Below are 25714 nucleotides of genomic sequence, written 5' to 3'. Positions count from 1 at the left end.
GATTTCAGAGTGGAATAGTTAACCTGGGTTCTGGCTACCCTAATCTTTCAACATTCTTTCCAGGCCCGGGAACTCCAGACCCTCCACAACCTTCGCAAGCTGTTCGTTCAAGACGTCACAACTCGAGTCAAGAAAGTGAGTGCCATCCTTGCTCAGGCTCTTGCCAGCCTCCATCTTCTCCTGTTCTCAGGTTCCTCCAGCCCTTTGGTCTCCTGCGGGCTGGCTTGGTCTGATCTGGGTGAGACCTGTTTGACTTGGGGACAGTGACATCTTTCCCCCTGTCTTTAATAAGAGTGCAGAAATGGAGCCCGAGGACAGTGGGGGGATTCACTCCCAAAAGCAGAAGATTTCCTTTCTTGAGAACAACCTGGAACAGCTTACAAAGGTTCACAAACAGGTAAGAGTTGGGGAAAAGGAGTGAAGAGAACTCTTGAATTCAGGTGTCTAGGATACCAAATCCTTGGAGGCCCCTTGGATTTAGGAAAATCTGCTTGCATGTTTTCCTTACTTTTCCCACTAGTCCCTTCTTAATATTATATTTGGTTCCACTTTTACCTTGTTCTTTGTTCCATGCCTGTTTTCCCTTCTCAAAGCTCCCAACCTGCCTCTGCTGAAAGTGGAATCCCCAGGCCTGTGTTGTTGGAGGGAAAGGTTGAAATTGAAACAGGTTTCAGAGGCATGGAGCTATAACTATATACAGGGACACTAGCCAAAGATAGAAAGCAGAGAGACAAGTAGAAACCAGGGAAATTGGGCTTTCTCTATCCTGGAGAGAATTCCATCGTCTAGGACTGGGGCAGGCATGCAGGAAAATTGTGTCCTCTAGATGGCCCAATCACCCCCTGGCCAGGGCCAGGCAAAACTCCTGTGTATTAAGTTACTCCTCTCTGTCCCCCTCCTTGCTGCTGCGGCTTTTTAGGTGGATGACTGGGTTTCAAAGGTATGGGACGGGGAGGTAGATGGGGCAGTCCAAAGGAGTCCGGACAGGAAATGTTTGGTGCAGACAGAACGAAATAGCTGAGCCTTGAAAACAGATGCAGCAGTCTGTCAACTGGCTCTTTTAACTGATTCACAAAATAAATCCTAAACTATACTTTATTCCCTTCTTTTCAAATCCACATTAAAATTCCATTTAAATTCATAGTCTCACTAAACTAGACTTTAAACTTCTTTTCCTCCCAGTACAGTGCCCAGCATATAAATACTCAGTACATTTAAAAAAATAATAATAACAAAAGGGACAAATATAAGGTGATGGAAAATGATTTGACTTTGGGTGATGGGCCCCCAACGCAATCAGCAGTTCAAATGACGTTTACCTGAAACCTGTTTATTCTTATTGTTCAGTGTCACTCCATTAAATTTAATTTAGAAATTAAAAAAATAATAATGACAAAAATCCCAGAACTGTAGCCTAGTGATAGTCTGCAGGGCTTGTTTTATTTGGGCTTATAGAGAGCTTTCCTACCATCTCTTTCTCTTTACTTATTACAAAACAATATAACAACATTATAGAAAAGCTGAAAGATAGAGAAGAAACATTTGTTATCATTTCTGCCATTTAAAAACAATTTCTGTGTGTTCATTTTTCTTCTCAATCTAAATGCATATTATATTGCCTTTTCTTCAAAAATTTTTATTGTAGTAAAATACATATAACAGAAAATTTACCATCTTAACCATTTTAAGTGAACAACTCACTGGTATGAAATACATTATAATGTTGTGCAGTCTTGCCACCATCCATCTCCAGAACTCCTTCATCTCGTAGAACTGAAACTCTGTGTCCATTACACAATAACTCTTTCCTCCCCTCCTTGCCCTGGCCCCTGGCACCTCCCATTCTACTTTCTGTCTCTGTATGTATACAGACTTTGATGACTGTAACTACCTCATGTAAGTGGAATCATATGGTATTTGTCTTTTGGTGACTGGTTTCACTTAGCATGATGTCATCCAGGCTCATCCATGTCATGGCACATGTCAGGAAATCACAGGCTGTTTCATTCACCCCCTCCCCCAACATCGAAGCCTCTGCCACTGCTCCAAATCCCAAACACCAAAAGCTACTCACTTAGAGGACTCTTCAAAATTTCCTACCTTAGAAGACACGAGGCTAGAAAGGAAAAGGAGAGAGATGTAGAAACTTTTCCACTTGATCTTAAATAGCCAGGGGTACAGCCTCATTACTAATTAAGTTAAGCTATTGTCCCAGCAAAACACTGCTTATAATCTGTAAACTGCCCCAAATTAAAGGGGCTCTCCCCTTTCTCCCAGCATTCCCAGCTACCTGATTTCACTGATCTCTTCCAATGTGTCGGCTTCCTTGGCAATCTGTAGTGTCCCCAGGCATGTGTGAGACCCCTTAAAAAGATCAGGATGTCTTTTCTGGCTGCAAGGTGGTTGCTACCACACTATAGCTTAATTTAAATGGGGGAGGGACAGCTCAGGAAATCCTGTGAAGGTAATGAGCACAAATGTTTGTGAACCTCAAACATTTTCTTTCCTTCCTATGGGGCATTGTGTATCTGTGTGGGGGTGAGGTGGGGGCTCCTGTATTCCAGCTTCTGCTCCTGCTCTGCACTATACCTCACCTGCACTCAATGTCTTATCCACCCTCCAAACTGCTACTGTGCTCTTGCTGCCCTGTCCTGTGCATGCCCATAAAGCCAGCTCTGGGTGAGTCAGTGCCTCGTCCCCACGGTTGCCCTGGGGCTGTTGGTTTGGCACAAGCTGTAAGGTACTGGGAGGGGGTGGCTAGGCCAGGAGGGGACTGGGACAGGGTGCTATTACAAGAGTTCTGGGCTACAGTGGCACATTTTGCTGCCCAGAAAACAATGTGATTTTTTAGAATGCCTGAACATTGTTAGCTCAAGGAGAAGGAAAGAACTGGCTAAAATAGCAAGTTAGGTGAAAGGAATGAGGTTTTTGAGGAAACAACATGGTCTCTGTGTTCTCTGACTTGATTTTTCTTTATTCTCTCTCCCTACCTCTACCCGATGCTCCACTGCCGGCTCTATCTTGGATCATTCACCTTTCTTTCTCCCTCTTACCTTGGGCTCACCCTGCAGCTGGTACGTGACAATGCAGATTTGCGTTGTGAGCTTCCTAAATTGGAAAAACGACTTAGGGCTACGGCTGAGAGAGTTAAGGCCCTGGAGGGTGCACTGAAGGAGGCCAAGGAGGGCGCCATGAAGGACAAGCGTCGGTACCAGCAGGAGGTAGACCGTATTAAGGAAGCAGTTCGGTACAAGAGCTCTGGCAAGAGGGGCCACTCTGCCCAGATTGGTGAGTGGGTGGCAGTAGGCAAGGTGGGTTTACCCCTTGGGGAAATCCAGCAAATTCCCAAGTATCAAGCAACTAGATTATTGCTTTTTACTCTACCTGCACCCTCCAAAAAAGTATAAAAGTGAATTATCTTATAAGCAACTCAGTTCAACTCTAACCAAAGGCAAATTTAATGGTGGCTGCACTGGGCACGCACCCTGGGCCCTGACTTCTGAAGGGCCCTGCAAAACCCCAACTTTACACTTTTTTCTAACGACACCAAGTTTAGTTTTCATATGTGCCATTTTAACATTAATAGAACATAATTTTTTTATTTATTTAAAAATATGGGTAACGTATTTTTTTCCCGTGTCTCTCTCTCTCTTTTTTTTTTAAGGGGCCCAATATTTTATTCTGCACCTCGGGGCCTCAACCAACCTTAATCCACCTCCTCTAACTCTCACTAAATGACCTTAGAGACCAGGGCAACCACAGGGTAACAAGCCTCTTCAGAGTCCTTTTCCTTCCTCTATCATAGCCAAACCCGTCCGGCCTGGCCACTACCCAGCATCCTCACCCACCAACCCCTATGGCACCCGGAGCCCTGAGTGTATCAGTTATACCAACAGCCTCTTCCAGAACTACCAGAATTTGTACCTGCAGGCTGCACCTAGCTCCACCTCAGATATGTAGTGAGTGACCATGGGCATGGGCTGGAGTGCCAAGTTAAGGCTCTCTGCACCCTTTAAGGCATAAGGTTCGGTCAATTATTGGGTGAAAATTCTTTTAAGTAGCTTTATTCTTTTTCATTAATCCTTAGAAGGTGGGCATCAGCCTTCCCAGCCTGTGACCATGTTTGTTTTCTGTGGGGTGGGGAGGGATGTATGGCTGCATCCCTGAGGGTGTATGGATGTGTCCTTGGCATAGTGGAGTGTGGGTGCCAGAGGCTGCATCTCTCTCCTCTGCTCCATCTAGCTTTGTAAACTCCTGTACCAGCAGTGGGGCCATGTCTTCTGGCAGCCCCTTGGCTTCCTACCAGAAGACTAACATGGACAATGGTGAGTGAGAAAAATGGGTCACTAGCCTTTAGGATCCCCAGGGTAAGTCAAAAAGTTCAAGAAAAGTAATGACCCCATACCTATAGCTTGAACACTGCCCATCCCTTCAGGTCTCACTCTTTTTTTTTTTTTTTAGGCAAGAGGAGGAGAGATAGTGAGACAGACTCCCACATGTGCCCCCACTGGGATCTACCCGGCATCCCCATCTGGGGCCAGTGCTCAAGTACTGAGCTATTTTTAGTGCCTGAGGCTGAGGCACTCCAACAGAGCTATCCTCAGTGTCCAGGGCCATGCTTGAATGAATCAAGCCACTGGCTGTGAAAGGGGAAGAGGGAGAGAACGGGGAGAGGGAAGTGGAGAGAAGCAGATGGTTGCTGTGTACCCTGACTGGGAATTGAACCTGGGACATCCATACACTGGGCCAATGCTCTATCCACTGAGCCACCAGCCAGGGCCAGGTCTTATACTCTTTTTTTTTTTTTTTTTCTAAAGTTGGAAACGGGGAGGCAGTCAGACAGACTCCCGCATGCACCTGACCAGGATCCACCTGGCACGCCCACCAGGGGGCGATGCTCTGCCCACCTAGGGCGTTGCTCTGTTGCAACCAGAGCCATTCTAGTGCCTGAGGCAGAGGCCACAGAGCCATCCTCAGCGCCCGGGCCAACTTTGCTCCAATGGAGCCTTGGCTGCAGGAAGGGAAGAGAGAGACAGAGAGGAAGGAGAGGGGGAGAGGTGGAGAAGCAGATGGGCGCTTCTCCTGTGTGCCCTGGCCGGGAATCGAACCCGGGACTCCTGCACGCCAGGCCGATGCTCTACCACTGAGCCAACTGGCCAGGGCCTGGGTCTTATACTCTTATAAATAGATTCCTCCTATTACCATGCCTGTCCCCACCATTAACGTCCTTTTCATTTCTCCTCTCCTTCATGAGGGATCAAGGAGGCTTTTTCTCAAACAAAATAATGATCAGCACGGTAGTTGTAGATAGAATGCCACAGACCCATATGGCAGCTATGCTCCAAAGAGAGTGTTACCTTTCTTTCTAACGGATTCAGATGAGAGAGGGTTTGGGCATTGTTTCTAATGCACAGTCTCCTTTTTCTGTCTTCTAATCCTGCGTTCTCAATGATGATTTCTTCAGGAAATGCCACGGATATCAATGACAACAGGTACACCTGTCCCCACTGCTCTTGGGTTCTCTGGGTGAGACCAGGATAAATGATTAAATTTCCCTCATGTCCTAGTTCAGAGGTTCCCTGGAGCCTTCTGGGGAAGGAGGAGGAAATGAGAATCAATCTTGCCATCCCCGTGTCACTCCCCTGACGTGGTACAGAACACCGTCCCCTCCTTGGGTCCCATCTGTGGCTTCTCCCCATTCCAGTGGATGGTGTCCTGGTTTCTCTTCTCCCTCTGGGAACTTTGTGACCTTGGGCAAGTCAGCTCCATCTCTTTAGCCTAGCTTTCCATTGTATTCCTGTAAAACCTGAATAGTTTCTGCCCACTAGGATCTCACAAGAATGCTATGTGAGAGCAAAGTGACAGGAATGCTTTCATTTATTCTGAGCTGACAGTGCTGTGATTGTGCTGGGTCTCCTCTTCCAGGAGTGACCTACCATGCGGCTATGAAGCTGAGGACCAGGCCAAGCTTTTCCCTCTCCACCAAGAGACAGCAGCCAGCTAATCTCACACACAGACTACTGCATACCTGCACTTTCAGGTAGCTCCAGGCCACTTCCTCTGCCCAGCCTCAGGTTGTCTGCTTTCTTACCCTCAGCCTCTTTGTTTCTTCGACTTTTTTATCATCTCAAAAATTTTACTACATCGTTGTCCCCCAACTCCTGCCTTTCCTTTCCAAGGGTTACATTTGTGCTGCCCCACATCCTCTGGACACTGACCTCCCTTCTGCCGTTATACTTTGCTTTTGGCCATAGTAGTAACCACAGTACTGCCTTTTTGCCACTAGGGGTCACTGCCTCATGTCGAAAGAAGTGACAAAGGGCTGCGGGATCCCAGAGCCACACACAGGTCATAGAAAGCAGTAAATATTAGGAGACTTTGGGAGATCATCTCAACCCTCCCTCTGTATCCACCCTAAAATAATTTTGGATGGATAGGTATTTTCTAAGACGTCTCCAGTAGAAGAGATGTTTGACTTATTCCTGCACCTGTGTCCTATACTCCTCATATCTGTATGTTACCAATAAGTTTTAGGAAATGCCCCAAGTCTAACTTTTTGTTTATCCAGCTGCAGTGTTAGCACTCCTCTCTTAACTTGCTCCAGTGGAGGTGGAAAACAGCTGTGTCCCCACCTTCAAGCCCCGCTTCCCCACCTCAGCCCCAAGGTCCTCCCCTGTAGCAGCACAAGCACCTGTGTGTCACTGGCTTCTTGCCATAGCTGCTTTAGGTCCCAGAACTGGTACTGTGATCCTGTTATGGTCTACTTTGGATCTTTGGAGAACTATAAATAAAAGAACACATCCAGTCTCTTACTGGGCTGCATCCAGGCTGAGCCCTCTGCAGGGGTTTTCCTCGATAGCAGGCTGCACTCTGCAGAGGGTTTCCAGGACAGTAGGCCAGGAACACACAAAGGCAGAAAGGCATGAGAAGCAAAGAAGTAGGAATGGGGAGACCTGGGTGGAAGAGGGGGAGTTGGGAGGGTGGCATCCAGTTGTTAGTATTAAAAGAACAGGACTAATGAATAAATAAAAAATTATATATATAAAAAAAAAAGAACAGGACTGTGAACCAGCATCTGTAAAAATACCACCCTGTTCCTATTCAGTGGCTGGGCCACAAGTGGTTGCTCACAACCTCTTTCTCTTTCTCCCCAGTTTCTAAGAGGGACTGAGGCCTCTTCTCTCAGCATGCTGCAAACCTGTGGTCTTTGATGCTAACTCCCTCCCCAGCCCTTGTTGTTTGACTGTACTATGTTTGATGTTTTCTCTTACTCTGTATCTCTTTGTACTCTGTATCTATATATCAAAAGCTGCTGCTATGTCTCTCTCTTCTTTCTTGCTAAGTAACTAACGATGTATTTAGCAATTTCTAAGTATAGTGTACTCTCCTCATTTGGGGCAATGGGGAGGGGAGTGAAATGTCTCTTCTTTCTCTCACATATGGGTCTCTCAAACTGAGTGGTGTTAGTCACGGAGATGATAAAAGGAAAAATGGGAGCTAGAGGGCTGTGACCCTTCACATACACACACACACACACACACACACACACACACACACACACACACACACACAGCCTTAAGCAGAAGAATGTCTTAGCATCATAAAAAGATACAGAAATAGACTCTTCCTCCCTCCTCTTTCACATATTGCACAGGGGTGGGCAAAATGGAAGGACTACTAAATTACGTGTAGAATTTTCTTCATACACCCTTCATCCAAACTGAGGGATTCCAGGTATGTACCTCTGCCCTTCAAAGTCTGCCTTTTGCCTCCCTATTCCTGTTCTCCCCTGGATGACTGAGAACATTGATTGCTCAAGGGACCACTTCCATTTCTCCTCAAAACTCCTTTTTATATTCTCTACCGCAGAACTCTTGACCAGAACCTAGAGTTGCTTTGAAATATTTTGAAAAATTGAGGAGGCAGACCCTGCTGACATCTGTCAAATTGTTGCTTACCTGTTCATGGTGATAGTTAGACAAGCATAGTCAATGATTGCTTGTTTAGGTTTGAGGGTGAATAGACTGTAAAATTCCTAAGTATTTTTTGCCATGGTAATGAGCTGGGTTCCTTTCTCTATCCCATATTGGGCTGCATTTTTTCCCGATTTCCACCTTTTGGGTTTGGGGTTTCCAGTTCATTGGCAAAATGTCTATCTTGAAATGCCTTTCTTTTCAAGCTGGAGCCTACCTTTTCCCCAGTATAGATTTTTAAAACTTTTTATTTTTTTGACAGAGAGTTCCTTCTATAATGTCCCCATCTGGTAAGTGCACTTTAAAGAAAGGGACAGGGAAGATTTTCCAGAGGTGGAGGAACTCCAGGGCTTGAACTGGGGGGTATCTCTTCTTTCAAGCCCCTCAGCCCCCATGATATTGCTAGGACTACTGTTTTGGTTTCAGATAGCCTTCTTTCCACATGGTGCTAAGATGGTTTTCTCAGTAACCACAGGGGTGGAGAATAGAGATCACAAGCCTGTCCAAGTCAAGAAAGTCTGGTGCCCAGATATCCAGTCTTTTTTTTTTTTTACAGAGACAGAGAGACTCAGAGAGAGGGATAGACAGGGATAGACAGACAGGAACGGAGAGATGAGAAGCATCAATCATCAGTTTTTCGTTGCACGTTGCAACACCTTAATTGTTCATTGATTGCTTTCTCTTATGTGCCTTGACTGCGGGCCTTCAGCAGACCGAGTGACCCCTTGCTTGAGCCAGCGACCTTGGGCTCAAGCTGGTGAGCTTTTGCTCAAACCAGATGAGCCCTCGCTCAAGCTGGCAACCTCGGGGTCTCGAACCTGGGTCTTCCGCATCCCAATCCGATGCTCTACCCACTGCGCCATTGCCCAGTCAGGCCAGATATCCAGTCTTATGAAGATGGAAGAATAGGATCCCCCAGCAGCAGGACAACCATCCCTTAGCTTCTAAGTCAGAAAAGAAAGCTCAGTGTGAGTGAAAGTCAGTAAATACAGGCTGTCCTGGCCCAGGACCCCTTAAGGAAATAAGTCCCTTCTCCCTTTACCTGTTAGGCCTCTCTCAGCAATTAAGGGGAAATGCAGGGGAGAAATACCAGAGGGATGTGGAATAAATATAAAGCAATGATATTCAAACATTTTTTAAAACAAGTCTTATATAGAACCCTAATATAAGAAATAACTAAAAGGGATGCAGACCTGGGCAGTTTGCATTTTCTTTGGTGGTAAATGCTTCATTTGTTGAGGAGCCCTTGAACAGTCCTAAGAGACCTTGAGAGTTCTGTAGATTTGAAAACCACTGCCCTGAGGAAAGGAGTTCAATCTGATTTCCTTGTCCCAAGCTTGCAACTTATAGAAAAGAGGGCAAGGTTGGGGTGGATGAGCCATCCTATCTCCAAGACCCAATCAGGGAGGAAGAAGATACCTGTGCACCTGTAGACTTGTGCTGATATTTTCCAGGAAGGCATGTAAGAATCCAGTGAGTTTTATGTAATTTTGCCACTAAATGATTCTTTTAAAATATGTAAAATATGAAGGTGTAGGGCAGATGAGGAGACAGGTGACAGAGGGAGCAGCTTTCTCTTTAGCAAGATGTAAGAAATAGAATTCACTTACTTTAATCAGAAACAACACACACAAAGCCTTCACTCTTCATCTTCCTCCTTCTCCTCCCCCCGACACTCACTGCATCCCTGTCAGAGAGCCAGGGTCACCATATGGGACACTTGGCCTGCCCACTCATATCTGCCAAAATGTTGCATGCTAGTGTGGAAGTCAAACCGAAACAAACCCCAGTGTGTATTTATTTGATGTACATATATACCTTTAAAATAAAATAACTTCAATGATGACTCTGTGGTGTTGTAAATCTTTTACCTCCCCCGCCTCTCCTTTCCCTGCACATTGTGGCATTTGACAGTGTGGTATATGATCTTCCCAGATGTGTTTCTATATATTTATATAATCTTCCCAGATGTTTATATTTGCACACAGGGTTTTCCCCCCACTTAACAGTATTTCCTGGGGAATCTTTTCATGTCAATGTATATAGGTTTACCTCATTAAAAATGTATAAAATTTCATATGTTTATCCTATAACTTATTCAACTATTCTACTATTGGTGGACATCTTTCTAGGTTGTTGGTAATTTTTAACAAAAATTGGTATCCTGTTCCCTCCATTTTTCCCTCACACCATCACCTTACTAGTCTCTTCAGTTCTGTCCCTTTCCAGTATGTCTCTTCCTGCCCTTACTAACAGCTCAATTCTCTTCTCCCATGATCATCTTCCACAATCACTCTCTTAACCCCCATTTTAGAACATACCCCTTCCTGTCTTCTCCCCACTTTTTCACCTCCCGGTCATTCCTCAGCCCATCTTGATCTGGCTCTTGTTCTGGTGAAACTGCTTTTCCAAAGGTAACTAGTTACCAAGTAAAATAGTTCTCTGTCCTTGTCTTGCTTCACCTTCTTGTGAGTTTTGACATTGCTCTTCACTCCTTTCTTCTTAAAATTCCACTCTCTTGGTTTCTGTGCCCCTGCTCTCCTGGCTTCTTCAGTTTTCTGGCAACCCCTTCTCAGCCTTCCCCACAAGCCTCTTAAATAATGGCCTATTCTAGGGTTCAGCCCTTGGTTCTTTGCTTGCTCTCTCTGGGAGATGTCATCCACGTCCAGAGATTCCACAACTATAATTTAATCTATAAACCTAGCACAGGCCATTTTATTTTATGTCCAGTTGAACTCAGTTACTCTTACCATGTTCCAATATGAACTTATCTTTTTTGCCAAAACTGCTCCACCATCTCTCTTCATCTTAGCCAGAAGCGTGGGATTCATTCTCAATGTCTCCCTTCCCCTCAAATCCCCCACATCACTAAGAATTTTCCAAACTGACATCAAAGTATACCTTTAAATGCCATCCCTTCTTTCCATCCTAACAGCTACGGTTTCAGTTCATCATCTGGAGCCTAGACTTTTGCAGTACCACAGGCTACCTCCAGAATGATGCAGAGTAGTCCTTCTAAACACCACATTGAGTATATGCATTAAAACCATTTTGTTAACGAATGCTTCTGGGTTAGCTTTAGGAGGGAATTTACTCCTAGAGACTGGGCAAAACCGGTAGGCGGCGATTTTGCAGCAGAGAAACCCCAGACTGAAAAGTGAAACAGGTCAGCCCAGGCCGCATCCCCACAGCCTCGGTGATCTGTCAGGGCCACGCGGACTCCGCGTGTCCGCCCTTCCGCCAGGTGACCCCAGCCCATCCCCCACCCCCCCCCACGGGTTTTGGGGCACAGAGCCAGGGGGCGGAGCCAACCTCGCCCCGCCCCAGCCCGCCGGGAGCCTACGGGCCCGCCACCGATCACGTGACGGCAGCTCAGGTGAGCCCCGCTTCCGGGGTTGGGAGACCGGATCGTTCCGGGCTCTCGCGTCCACTCGATCGTGTACGCGGGAGACCATGGCGTCCTCCTCGGCCCCGCCGGCCACCGTACCAGCGAGTACAGCGGGCCCCGGCCAGGGTTTCGGCTTCGCCTCCAAAACCAAGAAGAAGCATTTCGTGCAGCAGAAGGTGAAGGTGTTCCGGGCGGCTGACCCACTGGTGGGCGTGTTCCTGTGGGGCGTAGCCCACTCGGTGAGATCCGGCCCTATCCGGCTCCCCCTACCCCCCCGTAGTTGTGTCCGAATCCCTTCAAGCTCTTGTGCCTCCGGGCGTCCCTGTCTCCAGGCTCCCGTCTGCAGTGTCCCTCGTGCTGCACTTTCCGCCGGGGCTATCCTGTTCCCTGCTCACCTGCCTTCAGGTGATCCTCAGTGTGTCTTCTCACTCTAGACTTTTTTTTTTTTTTTTTTTAATTTATATTTTTCTGAAGCTGGAAACGGGGAGAGAGAGTCAGACAGACTCCCGCATGCGCCCGACCGGGAGGGGGCGATGCTCTGCCCCTCCGGGGCGTCGCTCTGTCGCGACCAGAGCCACTCTAGCGCCTGGGGCAGAGGCCAAGGAGCCATCCCCAGCGCCCGGGCCATCTTTGCTCCAATGGAGCCTTGGCTGCGGGAGGGGAAGAGAGAGACAGAGAGGAAGGCGCGGCGGAGGGGTGGAGAAGCAGATGGGCGCTTCTCCTGTGTGCCCTGTCCGGGAATCGAACCCGGGACTTCCTCACGAGACTTTTTATCTTAACCGTAGACTTTGTCTTCTCCGCCCTTTAGTCCTCCACCCAGTTCCGCCTTCCCCACCTGGAATCCAGCTCCCTGCCTCCTTCCTGCCAGATCCAGCCTCAGCCTCAGGCTGCATAGACCAGCCAGGACCCGGCTACAGCTGGAAGGACATTAGGGGGAGTGGCTGTTCAGGGTTAGTGGTGGTGAGGTCTCCGGTGAAAGTGTAATGGAAGGGGAGCAGGGAGGGTAGCTGGATGAGGGGGATCGGTTCACTTTCCTTTCCACCTTGCTTTCCAGCTGATGTCCTTGACTTTGAGGGAAGCTCCGGGCTTATCGGACCTTCTAATCCTGCTTGTTTCTTCCTTTCCCTTCACAGCATTTCTGAGAAGCTACCCCACCCTAAACCTAGTGGTTGCACTCACTCAGCCGTTGTTCGCTGGTGATGGTGTTTGATGTGAATGGAGGTCATCTTTGACTAAAGAGATGGCTGAGAAGCTCTGGTCATGGGGGCACTGAGCTGGTGAACTTCAGGAGCAGGAAACTGCTGTAGAGGGTGTGGCCTGGGAATCAGGAGGAGGCCATATAGGCCAGTGCATCTTCTTTCCTGAGAATACTTCAGGTGAACATACCACAGCCACTGCTCCCTTCCATTGGATCTGGAATGGAAGTGATGCAGTGACCTTGAATGTGACAGGCAGTATTTTATAAATTAAATTCCTTGAATTGTTATAGTTATGGCAGGGTTGTGGAGGTGGAAGAGGGCGAGGAGGAATACAGTTTTGTCACATTCTTAATTTGTGGTTTAAAGTGTTGTTTGGGGTCTGTCAGCTCCCTTTTGCATATGTTCCCAGCTTCCTGGGTGGTAATGTCTTATCAGCAAGTACCCAGTCTAAGGCACTTGGTATGGGCAAGGCTGACTGAAGTAGGGCTGCCTCTCATGTGTACTTTCCATGTGACTCATCCATCCCTTTAGGAAGCTTAACAAGGAGGGTTTTCCTTGAGTAAGAATTGAAGGAATTACAAATAAGACCTGCCTTAGCTTCCCTGGGTCTATACTTTAGCTTCAACACCTTACCCTCCATCAAACACACATTTACTTCAAGTATCTGAAATGAGGAAATTACTTAAACATACCTTTTTTTTTTTTTTAATTTTATTTGTTCTTTTTTTTTAAATTTTTAATTTATTTATTCATTTTAGAGAGGAGAGAGAGACAGGGGGGAGGAGCTGGAAGCATCAACTCCCATATGTGCCTTGACCAGGCAAGCCCAGGGTTTTGAACCAGCGACCTCAGCATTTCCAGGTCGACGCTTTATCCTCTGCGCCACCACAGGTCAGGCCTTAAACATATCTTAATGATGATTCAGCCTGCTTTAACATCAGGTGGCGAAGAGGGGCCATGAAGAACTATAGCTGAATTTTAGACTGGGAATCTCAAGTGGCTTATTTTTCTGGAGGAGTGTGTTCTGTCCTCCTTTTCTACTGAGAATGAGAGGATCTGGGTTATAGTGCAGTTTATGGGATTTAGGTTAAACTGCACTTCATAACCTCTGTCAAATGCCTAAATAAGGATAGGCAAGGCACCCATTTATACAGTTAATAAACACTTCAAGACCACCATATGCCAAACATTTTGCTAGCTAGGCAGTTGATTAGAACTGATCCCAGTGCTGGAAGAATCACAGTCTAGATGGGAACTTACATAAACTAGCGATTAGTCATATTATAAATGCACTTTTTTTTTTTTTTTTTTTTTTTTAGAGAGAGACAGACAGACAGGAAGGGAGAGAGATGAGAAGCATCAATTCTTTGTTGTGGCACCTTAGTTGTTCATTTATTACTTTCTCATATGTGTCTTGACCAGGGGGCTCCAGCTGAGCCAGTGACCCCTTGCTCAAGTCAGCGACTTGGGCTCAAGCCAGCAGCCTTGGGCTGGAAGCCAGTGACCTTTGGGCTTAAGCCAGCAACCTTGGGGTCATGCCTGTGATCCCATGTTCAAGCCAGCAACCTCAGGGTTTCGAACCTGGGTCCTCTGTGTCCCAGGCCAAAGCTGTGTCCACTGTACCACTGAATTAGCAAACTGCTGACTTTGGAGGCTCAGGAGAGCATGTGATGTTTGCATTTTTTGGGATGTGAGTTGGCTTGAATTTATTGAACAGATGCCTGATGAGTTTGTATCTTCTGCATTCCCTCTTAAATCAGCTGCTCTTCTTTTACCTTACACCTAGTAAGTGGGACCTACTGCAGAGAACTGGGTCTGAGTTGTCTGGAAGGACTGGTTCTACTTGTAAGGAGGTTTCTTTTGCAGGATATGGATATTTCATTTTATTTGTTGTTGACCCCTCAGAGAGTTCCATTAACTGTCTCATACTTTTAAAAATGCTTTTTGTTTTGTTTTTAATGGAGCATAGAACTGTTTGTCATGAGTGTCTTGAGTCTGCTGAGGATATTTTTTTCTCTCTAGAATTTCTCACAGCTTTAAAAATGAGTTGCTTATAGAATTTGCCTGATATAAAAAGACTGTTGTGAGCATGAAGTTCCTCAGGGGTGGGAGTGTGAGGAGTTCGGTGTGAGGGTTGCTTACTGCAGTAAGTTGGCAGCAGAAGAGGTCAGACACAGTCTCTCACCTATGTCAAGTGAATGATAAGCAGTATTTTTAAAGGAATGAGGTTTGAGTTGCCCTTTTCTGACTCTTGACCAGACACAGAGTATGAGTAGTTCATACTCCTACTCACTCCCTATTCTTGTTTCGGCTCAGCAGATCAATGAGCTCAGCCAGGTGCCTCCTCCTGTGATGCTGCTGCCAGATGACTTTAAGGCCAGTTCCAAGATCAAGGTGAACAATCACCTTTTCCACAGGTATGTGGGAATTCCCACCCTTCTCATGTCAACCTTTGAAGAAAAGAATAAATAATTTTAATAGTTAAGATTCAATGAGTTGAAGGTTTTTAGTTAGACGAGTTTTATTGTCTAACCTTCTTCCCAATGCAGAAATTTAGTATTATGCAAATAAATCATTAAAATAATTTTCAGTGTTCCTTATATCCTTATATGGATGTTCTAGTTTATCTCTTTTCTTGCCTAGCAATTCTATAAAGTAAATACATTTGGATATCATTCCCATTCGTTTCTGATGGGGACTTCCTGAAAAAAAAGAGTCTCTAAGCCCTTCCTCCTAGTATCAGATGGTACAATTCTAAAAAGTGGCACCTATTGCTGAGTTTAGGATGTCTCTAACTTGCTTGTGATTTGGGAAATTCTGCTGTTTGGATGGGGAATACTTAAGCCATTTACTAGTCATGTGAGTTAAGCAGGTCACTCAAACTACCCTGACCCACAGTCTCTACTTCTATAAAATAGGCATAATATACCTTTTAAGGACTTTACAAGGATTTTATGAGAATCAAAAAAGGTATATATGTGAAGTTGCTTTATAAACTGTTAAGCCCTATATAAATATAAAGTAGTGTTGTTACTTTGTTTCCTTACCTTAAAAATCCCTATTTCAGGGAAAATCTGCCTAGTCATTTCAAGTTCAAGGAGTATTGTCCCCAGGTCTTCAGGAACCTCCGTGATCGATTTGGCATTGATGACCAGGATTACTTGGTGAGAGTTTATGGGCTGAAGGTATTCCTTCTTCTGAACAACAGGGGAATCCTTGTGACAGCCATGGTTGGAGTAATGAGAGCCTTGGCAAGTATGATTCTTTACCTTTTCATCATCACAGGCGTACCTAAAAATCTGGTGAAAGTTACAAACCCTGTCTTGAGGCGGGTGGGGGTGGGAGAGAATATAGATAACATTAAAAGTTTTCTGCCACTTTCAGCCCATGTATAGACACCAGATTAAGAACCCCTGCTCAGCCTCTTATGCCACTGTTTTATCTACATTCAGACACTTTCAGTTGGCCATTATCCTATGACTTGCATCTTCATATAAAGGGGAAGGAAAAGAGTCTCTAGCTAGCCTATTCCCTTTCCCTAACAGGTATCCCTTACCCGAAGTCCCCCAAGTGAAAGTGAAGGCAGTGACGGTCGCTTCCTTATCTCCTATGATCGGACTCTGGTCATCAAAGAAGTATCCAGTGAGGACATTGCTGACATGCATAGCAACCTCTCTAACTACCACCAGGTCAGGCCTCTCTCTAGCCTAGTTCTTTCCTATCTCTTTACTCATAGCTCAGCTGCCAGAGCACACAGGGAGATTTCATGTCCCTGTCCTCTCTACAACCTATTTTGCTCCCCAAGAAGCACTTGACATTGTTTTTAAAAACTATAATTTTTTTTAAAAAGTCCCTGTATACCTATTTGTGTTTGTTGAAATAGAATAATTTAGACGTGTTACTTATCATTTGATACTTATAATCTAAAACCAGTATGGATTGATACATAAAGGGCACATGTATAACAAAGTATAACTTTAACCTGACCAAGTGGAAGCGCAGTGAATAGAACATCGACCTGGGATACTGAGGACCCAGGTTTTAAACCTTGAAGTCACTGGCTTGAGTGCGGGCTCACCAGCTTGAGCATGGGGTCACCGGTATGGGAACATTGACATGACCCCATGGTCACTGGCTTGAAGCCCAAGGTTGCTGGCTTTGAGCAAGGGGTCACTGGCTAGCTGGAGCTCCTCGTTCACGACACATATGAGAAGCAATCAATGAACAACTAAAGTGCCACAACTATGAGTTGATGCTTCTCCTCTCTCTCTCACTAAAAAAAAAAAAAGTATGAACTTTAGACTTAAAATTGGATGAAGTGTTAGCACCAAATATACTATCAGGAATAAATGCAATTGGGGAGAAAACCAGGATAAGTACACAATTGGGGTAATTTGGAAGGTAGAGGCCATGATACTATCCAGCCTTGAAACAGATTAGGGAACTATTTTGTCTGATTTGATTAATGGGGCACATGGAGTTTGTGGGATTGGTGATAAAAACACTGCCTAAATATCTTTCTACTGAAGAAAAAAAGGCTCACTAAAACCAGTAAGCAAGGAATAAATGAAAGACTCTAAAAGGAATATTTGGTTTATCTAACAAATATTGAATGTCTTTATTACTAGGTCCTGTGTTAGGCTGTGGAGAAAGAGGTGACTTAAATGGTTGAGGCCCTTGAGGGTCTTTTAATCTAATGGCAGAATCTAGTAAGCTAGCATTAGCACACAGGAAGATGTGTGCAGTCATAGAGGTAGGTACAGAATGCTCTGGGATTCAGAAGAAAAGCATCTCAACTCACTAGGAGATACACTTGGGAGGCTCAAGGATACTTTTTTAGAAGGAGCATCATGAGAGTTGATTTTTATTTTTGTGAGAGACAGGAAGGGAAAGAGATGAGAAGCATCAACTCATAGTTGCAGGCACTTTAGTTGTTCATTGTATACTTCTCATATGTGCCTTGACTGGGGTAGGGGAGCTCCAGCCAAGCCAGTGACCCCTTGCTCAAGCCAGTGACCCTGCGCTCAAGCTCGTGAGCCTGCATTTCAAGCTGGTGACCTCGGGGTTTCAAACCTGGGACCTCAGCGTCACAGGTCTACACTCTATCCACTGTGTTACCACTGATCGAGCTGAATGGACACTTTTAATTATTTTTGCCCTACTTCATTCCTAACCGGATTGGAGAACAGAGAAGAGGGGAATTGGAAGAGTAGTCTAATGAGAGCTGAGTGTGAGGAGAGTTGTAAGGAGAGGCTGATCGGTAGTATCAAGTGCCATTCAGTTGATATATATAAATACTGACTAAATACTCATAGGGTTTGGCAACTGAGGGATTTGGGGGAGGAAGGAGTAGAGAGATTTCAGAGGAGAAATGAGGGTATATACAGGGGGTCCTCTGGTTACAACACAGTTCTGTTCCTACAACAGTGACATAACCGACTTCTGGTGTAAGTCGAAATACACCTCAGCCTAAGTCACTTACCTATCCTAACACAGTTGTAAAACCATCATCTAGCACATAAAAACACAAATATGCTGCATCACTGCGTGTTCTGCATGCAACCAAACTAGTTCGCCTGCGTAGTCCATAAGTACGACACTAGTGGAGTAAACCAAAACACTCACATCTCAGTTGTTCTAAGTTTTTATGCAAGTGAGCATCGTCAACTCGAAATTTTTTTTTGTTTGTTTGTTTGTTTGTTTTTTGTATTTTTCTGAAGCTGGAAACAGGGAGAGACAGTCAGACAGACTCCCGCATGCGCCCAACCGTGATCCACCCGGCACGCCCACCAGGGCGTCGCTCTGCCCACCAGGGGGCGATGCTCTGCCCCTCCGGGGCGTTGCTCTGCCGCGACCAGAGCCACTCTAGCGCCTGGGGCAGAGGCCAAGGAGCCATCCCCAGCGCCCAGGCCATCTTTGCTCCAATGGAGCCTTGGCTGTGGGAGGGGAAGAGAGAGACAGAGAGGAAGGAGGGGGGGGGATGGAGAAGCAAATGGGCGCTTCTCCTATGTGCCCTGGCCGGGAATCGAACCCGGGTCCCCCGCACGCGAGGCCAACGCTCTACCACTGAGCCAACCGGCCAGGGCCAACTCGAAATGTTTTATGTTGAGACTGTCGTAACCCGAGGACTCCCTGTATTGATTTCACCGGTTTGAGGTGAAAGATATCCTTTCTCATTTCCTATTTATCATTCTTTCAGATGGGAAATGAGAGATAGGAAGTGGATTGATTGCTGACTGTTTTTTCTGAGAAGGTTGGCTATGAAGTGAAGTAAGCAGAAATGAGAGAGAGAGAGAAGGAGAGTAGCATTGAAAGAGGAATAATTTTTTTTAAAGAATCCAAATTATAGCCTGGCCAGGCAGTGGTGTAGTGGATAGAGCATTGGCCTGGTATGCTGAGGACCCAGGTTTGAAACCCTGAAGTCACCGCCTTGAATGCGGGCTCACCAGCTTGAGTGCAGGGTTGCCAGTTTGAGCATGGGATCATAGACATGACCCCCTGGTTGCTGGCTTGAGCCCAAAAGTCACTGGCTTCCAGCTCAAGGTCGCTGACTTGAGCCCAAGTCACTAGCTTGAGCAAGGGGTCACTTGCTCTGCTATAGCCCTCAGTCAAGGCACATACGAGAAAGCAATCAATAAACAACTAAGGTGCCGCAACAAAGAAGTGATGCTTCTCATCTCTCTCCTTTCCTTTCTCTCTCCTCTCACTAAAAAAAAAAGAAAAGAAAAGGGTTCCAAACATCAACATTTTTACTAGGGGAATTTAGGCCACAGAGAAACATTGGTCTGGATAAAATCAATTTGCTGATAAACAGATGAAATATCTAATCCTGTGACTGTTTGCATATAAAAAGGGTCTAAAATAAGGATAAAAATACCTACATTTCCCATCTGAAAGAATGATAAATAGGAAATGAGAAAGGATACTTTAAAATCGAGACATTATGCAAATGAATCAGAAGAGATAAGGATCCAAAAACTTCATAATAACCAGGGGCATCTTTAGAAAGCTGCCACCACTTTTGACTTTCTTGCAACCTCTCTAGTTGAAGTATTCTGCTCACTCTGGAATGATAGTGTTTGAATACCCATCCCTGGGTTCTTTGCATATGTGGTGCTCAGCCTCTTCCCATTCCTTCCTACCTTCCATCCCAGTACATTGTGAAGTGCCATGGCAACACGCTGCTGCCCCAGTTTCTGGGGATGTACCGAGTTAGCGTGGACAATGAAGACAGCTACATGCTTGTGATGCGCAACATGTTTAGCCACCGTCTTCCTGTGCACAGGAAGTATGACCTCAAGGTGCGGAGAAGATAGCTCTGGTGGAGGGGGAGGCTCCTCATGGCCTGACAATGAGAAGGTCCTGGGAGGGCACTAGATGATTCATTTTAAAGAAAAGAAGGCTATGGATGGGTTTGGGTGCTCGTCTTAGACGCTGGATCTTTTTTTTTTTTTTTTTTGTATTTTTGTATTTTTCTGAAGCTGGAAACGGGGAGAGACAGACAGACTCCCGCATGCGCCAGACGGGGATCCACCTGGCACGCCCACCAGGGGCAACGCTCTGCCCACCAGGGGGCAATGCTCTGCCCCTCCAGGGCATCGCTCTGCGGAGACCAGAGCCACTCTAGCGCCTGGGGCAGAGGCCAAGGAGCCATCCCCAGCGCCCGGGCCATCTTTGCTCCAATGGAGCCTTGGCTGCAGGAGGGGAAGAGAGAGACAGAGAGGAAGGAGGGGGGGGGGTGGAGAAGCAAATGGGCGCTTCTCCTATGTGCCCTGGCCGGGAATCGAACCCGGGTCCCCCGCACGCCAGGCCGACGCTCTACCGCTGAGCCAACCGGCCAGGGCAAGACGCTGGATCTTGACTGTTCTTTTAACCACTTCTGCTGATTAGTATTTGGGTCTCTCCACAGGGCTCCCTAGTGTCTCGGGAAGCCAGCGATAAGGAAAAGGTGATTCTAATTTTAGGGTGAGGGATAGGGGAGGGTAGATGAAAGGGATCTTCTTAGGATAAGGAGGCAGGGATTACCAGCTATTTATTCTTATCTTAAACCGCTGACAAGAGAGATGGAAATTTGTTCTATTTCAGGGATTGTGCAGAAGGGGCAGGGGAACAGCTGCTTTGTCATGGATTATTCTATGTGGAAGGTTGGGGGATGGGTGAGGATGTCAGACTTGATGAGCAAAATGTTTAACTTCTACCACTCACTCTGGGCTGTCCTATTGGAGCGGGTATTTTTGCTTAATAAGAAGAAAGAAAAGTCAGTGTGGAGGACCTTAATGAAAACCATAGCAGAAAGTAGTGGAATATGATTTGGGTTACAGCTGCAGTGACTGAGTCTGGGGAAGCCATTGGAGGTGAGAACTGACTGGGGCATCATCCAGGGTGGAGTTAAGTGAGAGAAGGGCTGCAAGATCTCTCTCCCCTAGCAACCACTGAGTTAGAGATAGAGCCCTGGATAGAGCAGGGTTCTCTGAGACCTTGGGGGAAGGAATATATTCCCAAAGTGTCCCTTTACTTATTCTCAGGTTAAGGAGTTGCCCACCCTTAAGGATATGGACTTTCTCAACAAGAACCAGAAAGTTTATATTGGTGAAGCGGAGAAGAAAGTATTTCTAGAGAAGCTAAAGAGAGATGTGGAGGTGATGATTGGGGTGCTCTGGGAAATGGCTTTGTTTCCTTTTTTGCTGCCCTTAGGGTAGTTATCTCTCTATTCACAATATGAGGGAACTCCTCCTCTTCCCTTTATCCTTTGGGTTCTCTATATGTTAAGGAGTTGGGTCTGAGACTTGAAAACCCCCTAGAGGTTACCCATGGAGCGAGTGACTGGAATGAGCTGAAAGGATGATCTTAATATTAAAGGGTAGTGGTATTCAATTTTTATACTTCCTTTCCCAAGGAGGGCTCCAGAAGTTCAGGGGTAGGAGGGGTAGAAGGGAGATACCTGGGAGTGGGGAGGGAGATTGGGGGTATCTGATTTGCCAATGGGGCCTCAGTTCCTAGTGCAGCTGAAGATCATGGACTACAGCCTTCTGCTGGGCATACACGACATAGTTCGGGGCTCTGAACCAGAGGAGGAGGAGGGGCCTGTGCGGGAAGAGGAGTCAGAGGGGGATGGGGACTGTGGCCTGCCTGGACCTACTGCTCTGGTGGGCTCCTATGGCACCTCCCCTGAGGGTATTGGTGGCTGCATCCATTCTCATCTGCCCCTGGGCCCTGGAGAGTTTGAATCCTTCATTGATGTCTACGCCATCCGGAGTGCTGAGGGTAAGAGGAATCCTGGAAACTTTTAAGAGTGGGGGGGGCAGTCCTTGTGGGACAGAGACCAGGGTGCTGGGTGGAGAGGTGGGTTAGCTTTTCCAAACATATCTGACTGGTTCCTGGGGAGAGGAAATTGGGACTATACTTGCTCTTCATTGCTGGTTACTCTCTCCAGGGGCCCCCCAAAAGGAGGTTTATTTCATGGGCCTCATTGATATCCTGACGCAGTATGATGCCAAGAAGAAAGCAGCTCATGCAGCCAAAACTGTCAAGCACGGGGTGAGGGCTTTGCAAGGCCTTTCCTTTCCTGTCTTGACTATTCCTTGGGAAGAGAGAGCCTTCTGTGCCAGAGCAATGGGTTGGCAAAAGTATGAAGTGTTGGGTATGGAAATGGTGGGGGAGTGGGATCAGGGTGGGGAATGGAGAAGAGTGGCGGATGGCCTGACATCGTATTCCTCTTACAGGCCGGAGCAGAGATCTCTACTGTCCATCCTGAGCAGTATGCTAAGCGATTCCTGGATTTTATTACCAACATCTTTGCCTAAGCGACTTCATGGTGACTGCTGCTTTATGTTCAAGGTGTTGGGGTTCTCAGAGGCTTGGAGGAATTGTGGATGTTCTGGTCACTACTTCTCTTCCTCCTTGCTGAATTCAGGCTACAGGCTCTTTCCATCCTAATAACTCCATCTTCTTGAGTAGACTCTTCCTGGCCCTCAGAGATACATCATCTTTTCTCCCCTTTGTCTAGTTTTCTCCCCTCTCTCCCTCCCCTCCAACAAGTCTGTTTGCTTCATTAGAATGTTACTGTTCATTCTCTCCTAAGTGCCTTGATTTTTGTAAAATGTTATGTTGTTTCTATATCCTACAAGGAGCTGAGGGGAGGTGCCCTCTTCCGGATCTGACTGATGGACCTACCTAGCTCAAGGAACTACTCTGGATGCACTTTGCTCTGTGGGATGAACTAAGAATGTTTGAATTTTGCTGATAACTTTATAGAACTCACTGTGGCATACTTCCTTCTCAGTAGGCCCTGGGAGTCAAGACTTTCAAGATACTACAAATATGGTTGCAGGCATGCACACATGGTGGGATATGGCCAGTTTTACACACGGAGGTAGGGTGGAGAGTGATCAGCAGGCTGGCACCTCATGGAGATGGGAACTAAAAGGACTTATGTTATGCAGAGACCTGGAGAAAAGTGTCTGTCAAGGACTGATTACTCTCTCCAATGTCTTCCCTCACCCAGCTTCCACCCCCATCTCTGTACTTCTGGGCACAAGAGCCCAGAGATGGATGACCAAAGCATTCAAGCCTAGATGAAAGTGTTTGACTATTGCTGCTCTTCCCCAGGACCTTACACCCCTTCTGGCACTGGAACCGTTCAGTGGTGGTGGTGGTGGTGGTGGGGGTTGCCAGTTCTGTAGGCTAGGCCAGGAGTGTAAGGTTTGTTCCCCGTGTTAAATTCCCTTTCTTCATGTCTAGCCATCCCTGAGGTTTTATTCCCAGGAGAAGGGAATATCTCCACCTAGGTCAACCTTGGTCATTTCAAGAGGATGGAGGTCTCAAGTGTGGAAACCTCCTCTATGGCCCTGGAGGTGTGTGCCCAGCATACTTCTTTCCCCCAGCCTTTCTCAAACCCCTTTTCTAGTTGGATATGTTAATTCTGTTCTCTTCTGTCCCATCTTATTGCTACTGTGTCTCCCAGAGGACAGATGGCCTTCTTTGTCATCTTTGATCTCCACCCCCAGAGAGGAGTCAGCCAGCCCCCTCCAAAGATATATAGTTGAGTTGATGCATGACATTCTCAGAATGTAGAGGACCCTGAGAGCCCAGTATTGTCCTCCCTATCCTCTAATGCCTTTGTTGCAAAGGCAGCCATTGTTCTTGCTATCCTCTATAGGCATCATTTTTAAAAAATATATAGATGGACACCAGCAACTGGCCTTTGGGGTTGCAGAGATTCTTTGCTCTGCATCTGGCTGGACCGATCCATTTCATAAGAAGTCACAAGGTCATAAGAATTCCTTTCTCCCCTCCATCTTCTGCTCCAAAGGAAGTAACAAGAGGAGTCCCAGTTAAGGATTAGAGCCCTTATGATACCTTCCTGTCCAGAGCCTGATGAGTCATTTTCATTCCAACTATCTCCCTTTTCCCTGTTGAATGCAATAAAACTCCATGATACTAGCAACTGTTGTTCTTTAGAAATGGGTTTTCTGACCATGTGGATGACATATCATGAGCAGTCTATACTGCTCATTTGTTGCTTCTAATATTCATCTTTTTTGTTTTATTAATAGAAAAGATCTTGTGTATTTACTCCCATTGCTGTCACTATATAGAAATTAAATTATTGGATCCAAATTCCTTCACAGAAATGCCTCTCTCTGTCTCCCCCCCCCCTTTTCTTTCTTTTTTTTTAAATATATATTTTATTTATTGAAATGAGGGGAGAGGAGCGGGAAGCATCAACTTGTAGTAGTTGCCTTCTGTATGTGCCTTGACTGGGGAAGCCCGGGGTTTTGAACCGTTGACCTCAACTTTTCAGGTCAACCCTTGATCTACTGTGCCACCACAGGTCAGGCTGGTCTATGATTTTATTAAAGTAACAGTGCAGGGGCCCAGGAAGTGAGAGATTCAATAAACATATTACACCTGTACATACTGTTTGTTACATTTAATGAAGTATTTCTTTTTTTTCTTCCTTTTCCAAGTGAAAGGAGGGGAAATAGACTCCTACATGCACCCCGACAAAGATTTCCCCAGCAAACCCTGTTTGGGGCCAATGCTCTGCCCATCTGGGGCCGTGCTCCAACTGAGCTATTTTTAGCGCCTGAGGCAGAGGCTCCACAGAACCATCCCCAGTGTCCCAGGCCTATGCACTCCAGCCAATCTAGCCATGGCTGCAGGAGGGGAAGAAAGAGATAGAGGTGAAGGAGAGGGTGGAGAAGCAGATGGTCACTTCTGTGTGCTCTGACCAGGAATCGAACTGGGACATCCACATGCCAGGCTGACACTCTACCACTGAGCCAACCAGCCAGGGTTTCCCCCCTTTTCTAAAGAAGCCAGTGCTTAGGGTTGCAGAAACCACCAGATGGATAATATCTGATCTTTAAGATGTTGGGTCCCTAAGGATGTGGGTTTCTAGGTAGGTGGCTGTGAACTTAAAAGGTGAGGATTGTGCATGGGAATGGACACTTCTTCTCCAGCTTTGTGAAAGTTAAGCTATAGGAAAAGAACTCTGACAGTGTGACCTTTCCTCATCCCCTAGGGTTCTGGGCTTAGTCACATCCTGAACTCTGTACAGGAGAGAGGGATTCTCTCAGCCCAGTATCTAAAAGAAGAAACTCAGTTTCCCCTAGGCTTCCTGAAAAAGATGTCCTCCCAGGGCAGGAATAGTACAGCAGGGTCCTGGGAAAGTGAAGAAAGTGACCAACCCTCCAGTCCAGAGGGGAGTGAAGAAAGGGGGTGGGTGGACAGAGGTTGCCAGTCTTGGGAGATCCAGTACTGCTTGGCTGAGGAGGTCTCTGGCTGGTGGAAAAACCTGGCTTGATGTGGCCCCAGGGAAGTGAGTTGGACTGAGGGTTGAGATCTGATGTGGGAAGACACCACCCCCACTCCAATGTTTTTTTTAAAAACATTTGCTTCCCATTCTGCACCAGCCTCAGTATTTGTGGAAAGAAAACAGGCACTTGCCAATACCCATCTGGGAGTGGGTTGTGGGGGGTCCCAGAAGATAATCTAGAAAAGGGCGACAGATGAGGGAAGTGACTGAAATAGTTTAGTCCTGGGGTGTATTTTTTACATCCACTGCTTTTCTTTTCCACTATGACTCTTCTTCCCATCCCATATTATTCGTCAAAGGCCTTTTAGCATAAAAATCACAATTGGCTCCGTCT

The 25714-nt window shown here is 46.3% G+C and overlaps 2 protein-coding genes and 1 non-coding gene across 9 annotated transcripts in view; 2 read left to right on the top strand and 1 right to left on the bottom strand.

The window, feature by feature from the left end:
- The window catches only part of KIF5A (kinesin family member 5A), a 37654-nt gene extending 27835 nt beyond the window's left edge, over window positions 1-9819 (top strand). The window contains exons 22-29 of the mRNA XM_066369377.1: window positions 64-135; window positions 293-397; window positions 3072-3288; window positions 3806-3959; window positions 4243-4325; window positions 5465-5492; window positions 5926-6040; window positions 7155-9819. Coding sequence (XP_066225474.1) covers window positions 64-135; window positions 293-397; window positions 3072-3288; window positions 3806-3959; window positions 4243-4325; window positions 5465-5492; window positions 5926-6004 — 738 coding nt within the window. The 3' untranslated portion in view covers window positions 6005-6040; window positions 7155-9819. The remainder of the gene's footprint in view (window positions 1-63; window positions 136-292; window positions 398-3071; window positions 3289-3805; window positions 3960-4242; window positions 4326-5464; window positions 5493-5925; window positions 6041-7154) is intronic.
- A 1520-nt stretch (window positions 9820-11339) lies between these two features.
- Window positions 11340-24193, top strand: PIP4K2C (phosphatidylinositol-5-phosphate 4-kinase type 2 gamma). 7 transcript variants are annotated; one of them, XM_066369372.1, is made up of 11 exons: window positions 11340-11600; window positions 14877-14977; window positions 15628-15724; window positions 16106-16249; window positions 19715-19861; window positions 20470-20508; window positions 21086-21199; window positions 21554-21824; window positions 21994-22097; window positions 22283-22374; window positions 22843-24193. In XM_066369372.1, the coding sequence occupies exons 1-10, from the start codon at window positions 11427-11429 to the stop codon at window positions 22361-22363; spliced, it is 1272 nt and encodes a 423-aa protein (XP_066225469.1). In that variant the 5' UTR covers window positions 11340-11426; the 3' UTR covers window positions 22364-22374; window positions 22843-24193. The 7 variants fall into 7 exon arrangements, with proteins under 7 accessions (XP_066225469.1, XP_066225468.1, XP_066225472.1 ...); XM_066369371.1 differs by having other exon boundaries at window positions 22688-24193; XM_066369375.1 differs by having other exon boundaries at window positions 11340-11537; window positions 14880-14977; window positions 22283-24193.
- On the bottom strand, window positions 18571-18646 carry TRNAA-CGC (transfer RNA alanine (anticodon CGC)). Its single transcript has one exon. It is a non-coding gene; the product is annotated as a tRNA-Ala (tRNA).
- Window positions 24194-25714: the final 1521 nt, after the last annotated feature.

Source organism: Saccopteryx leptura, chromosome 2 (assembly GCF_036850995.1).
Source record: "Saccopteryx leptura isolate mSacLep1 chromosome 2, mSacLep1_pri_phased_curated, whole genome shotgun sequence".
NCBI lineage: Eukaryota > Metazoa > Chordata > Mammalia > Chiroptera > Emballonuridae > Saccopteryx > Saccopteryx leptura.
The sequence above is the reverse complement of the archived record's forward strand: the minus strand, read 5'-3'. Positions and strand labels throughout refer to the sequence as shown.

Coding starts and splice junctions, on each gene's coding strand:
- PIP4K2C (XM_066369372.1), top strand. CDS start 11,427: ATGGCGTCCTCCTCGGCCCCGCCGGCCACCGTACCAGCGAGTACAGCG. Junction 14,978..15,627: donor AACAATCACCTTTTCCACAG/GTATGTGGGAAT, acceptor TCCCTATTTCAG/GGAAAATCTGCCTAGTCATT. Junction 16,250..19,714: donor ACCTCTCTAACTACCACCAG/GTCAGGCCTCTC, acceptor CTTCCATCCCAG/TACATTGTGAAGTGCCATGG.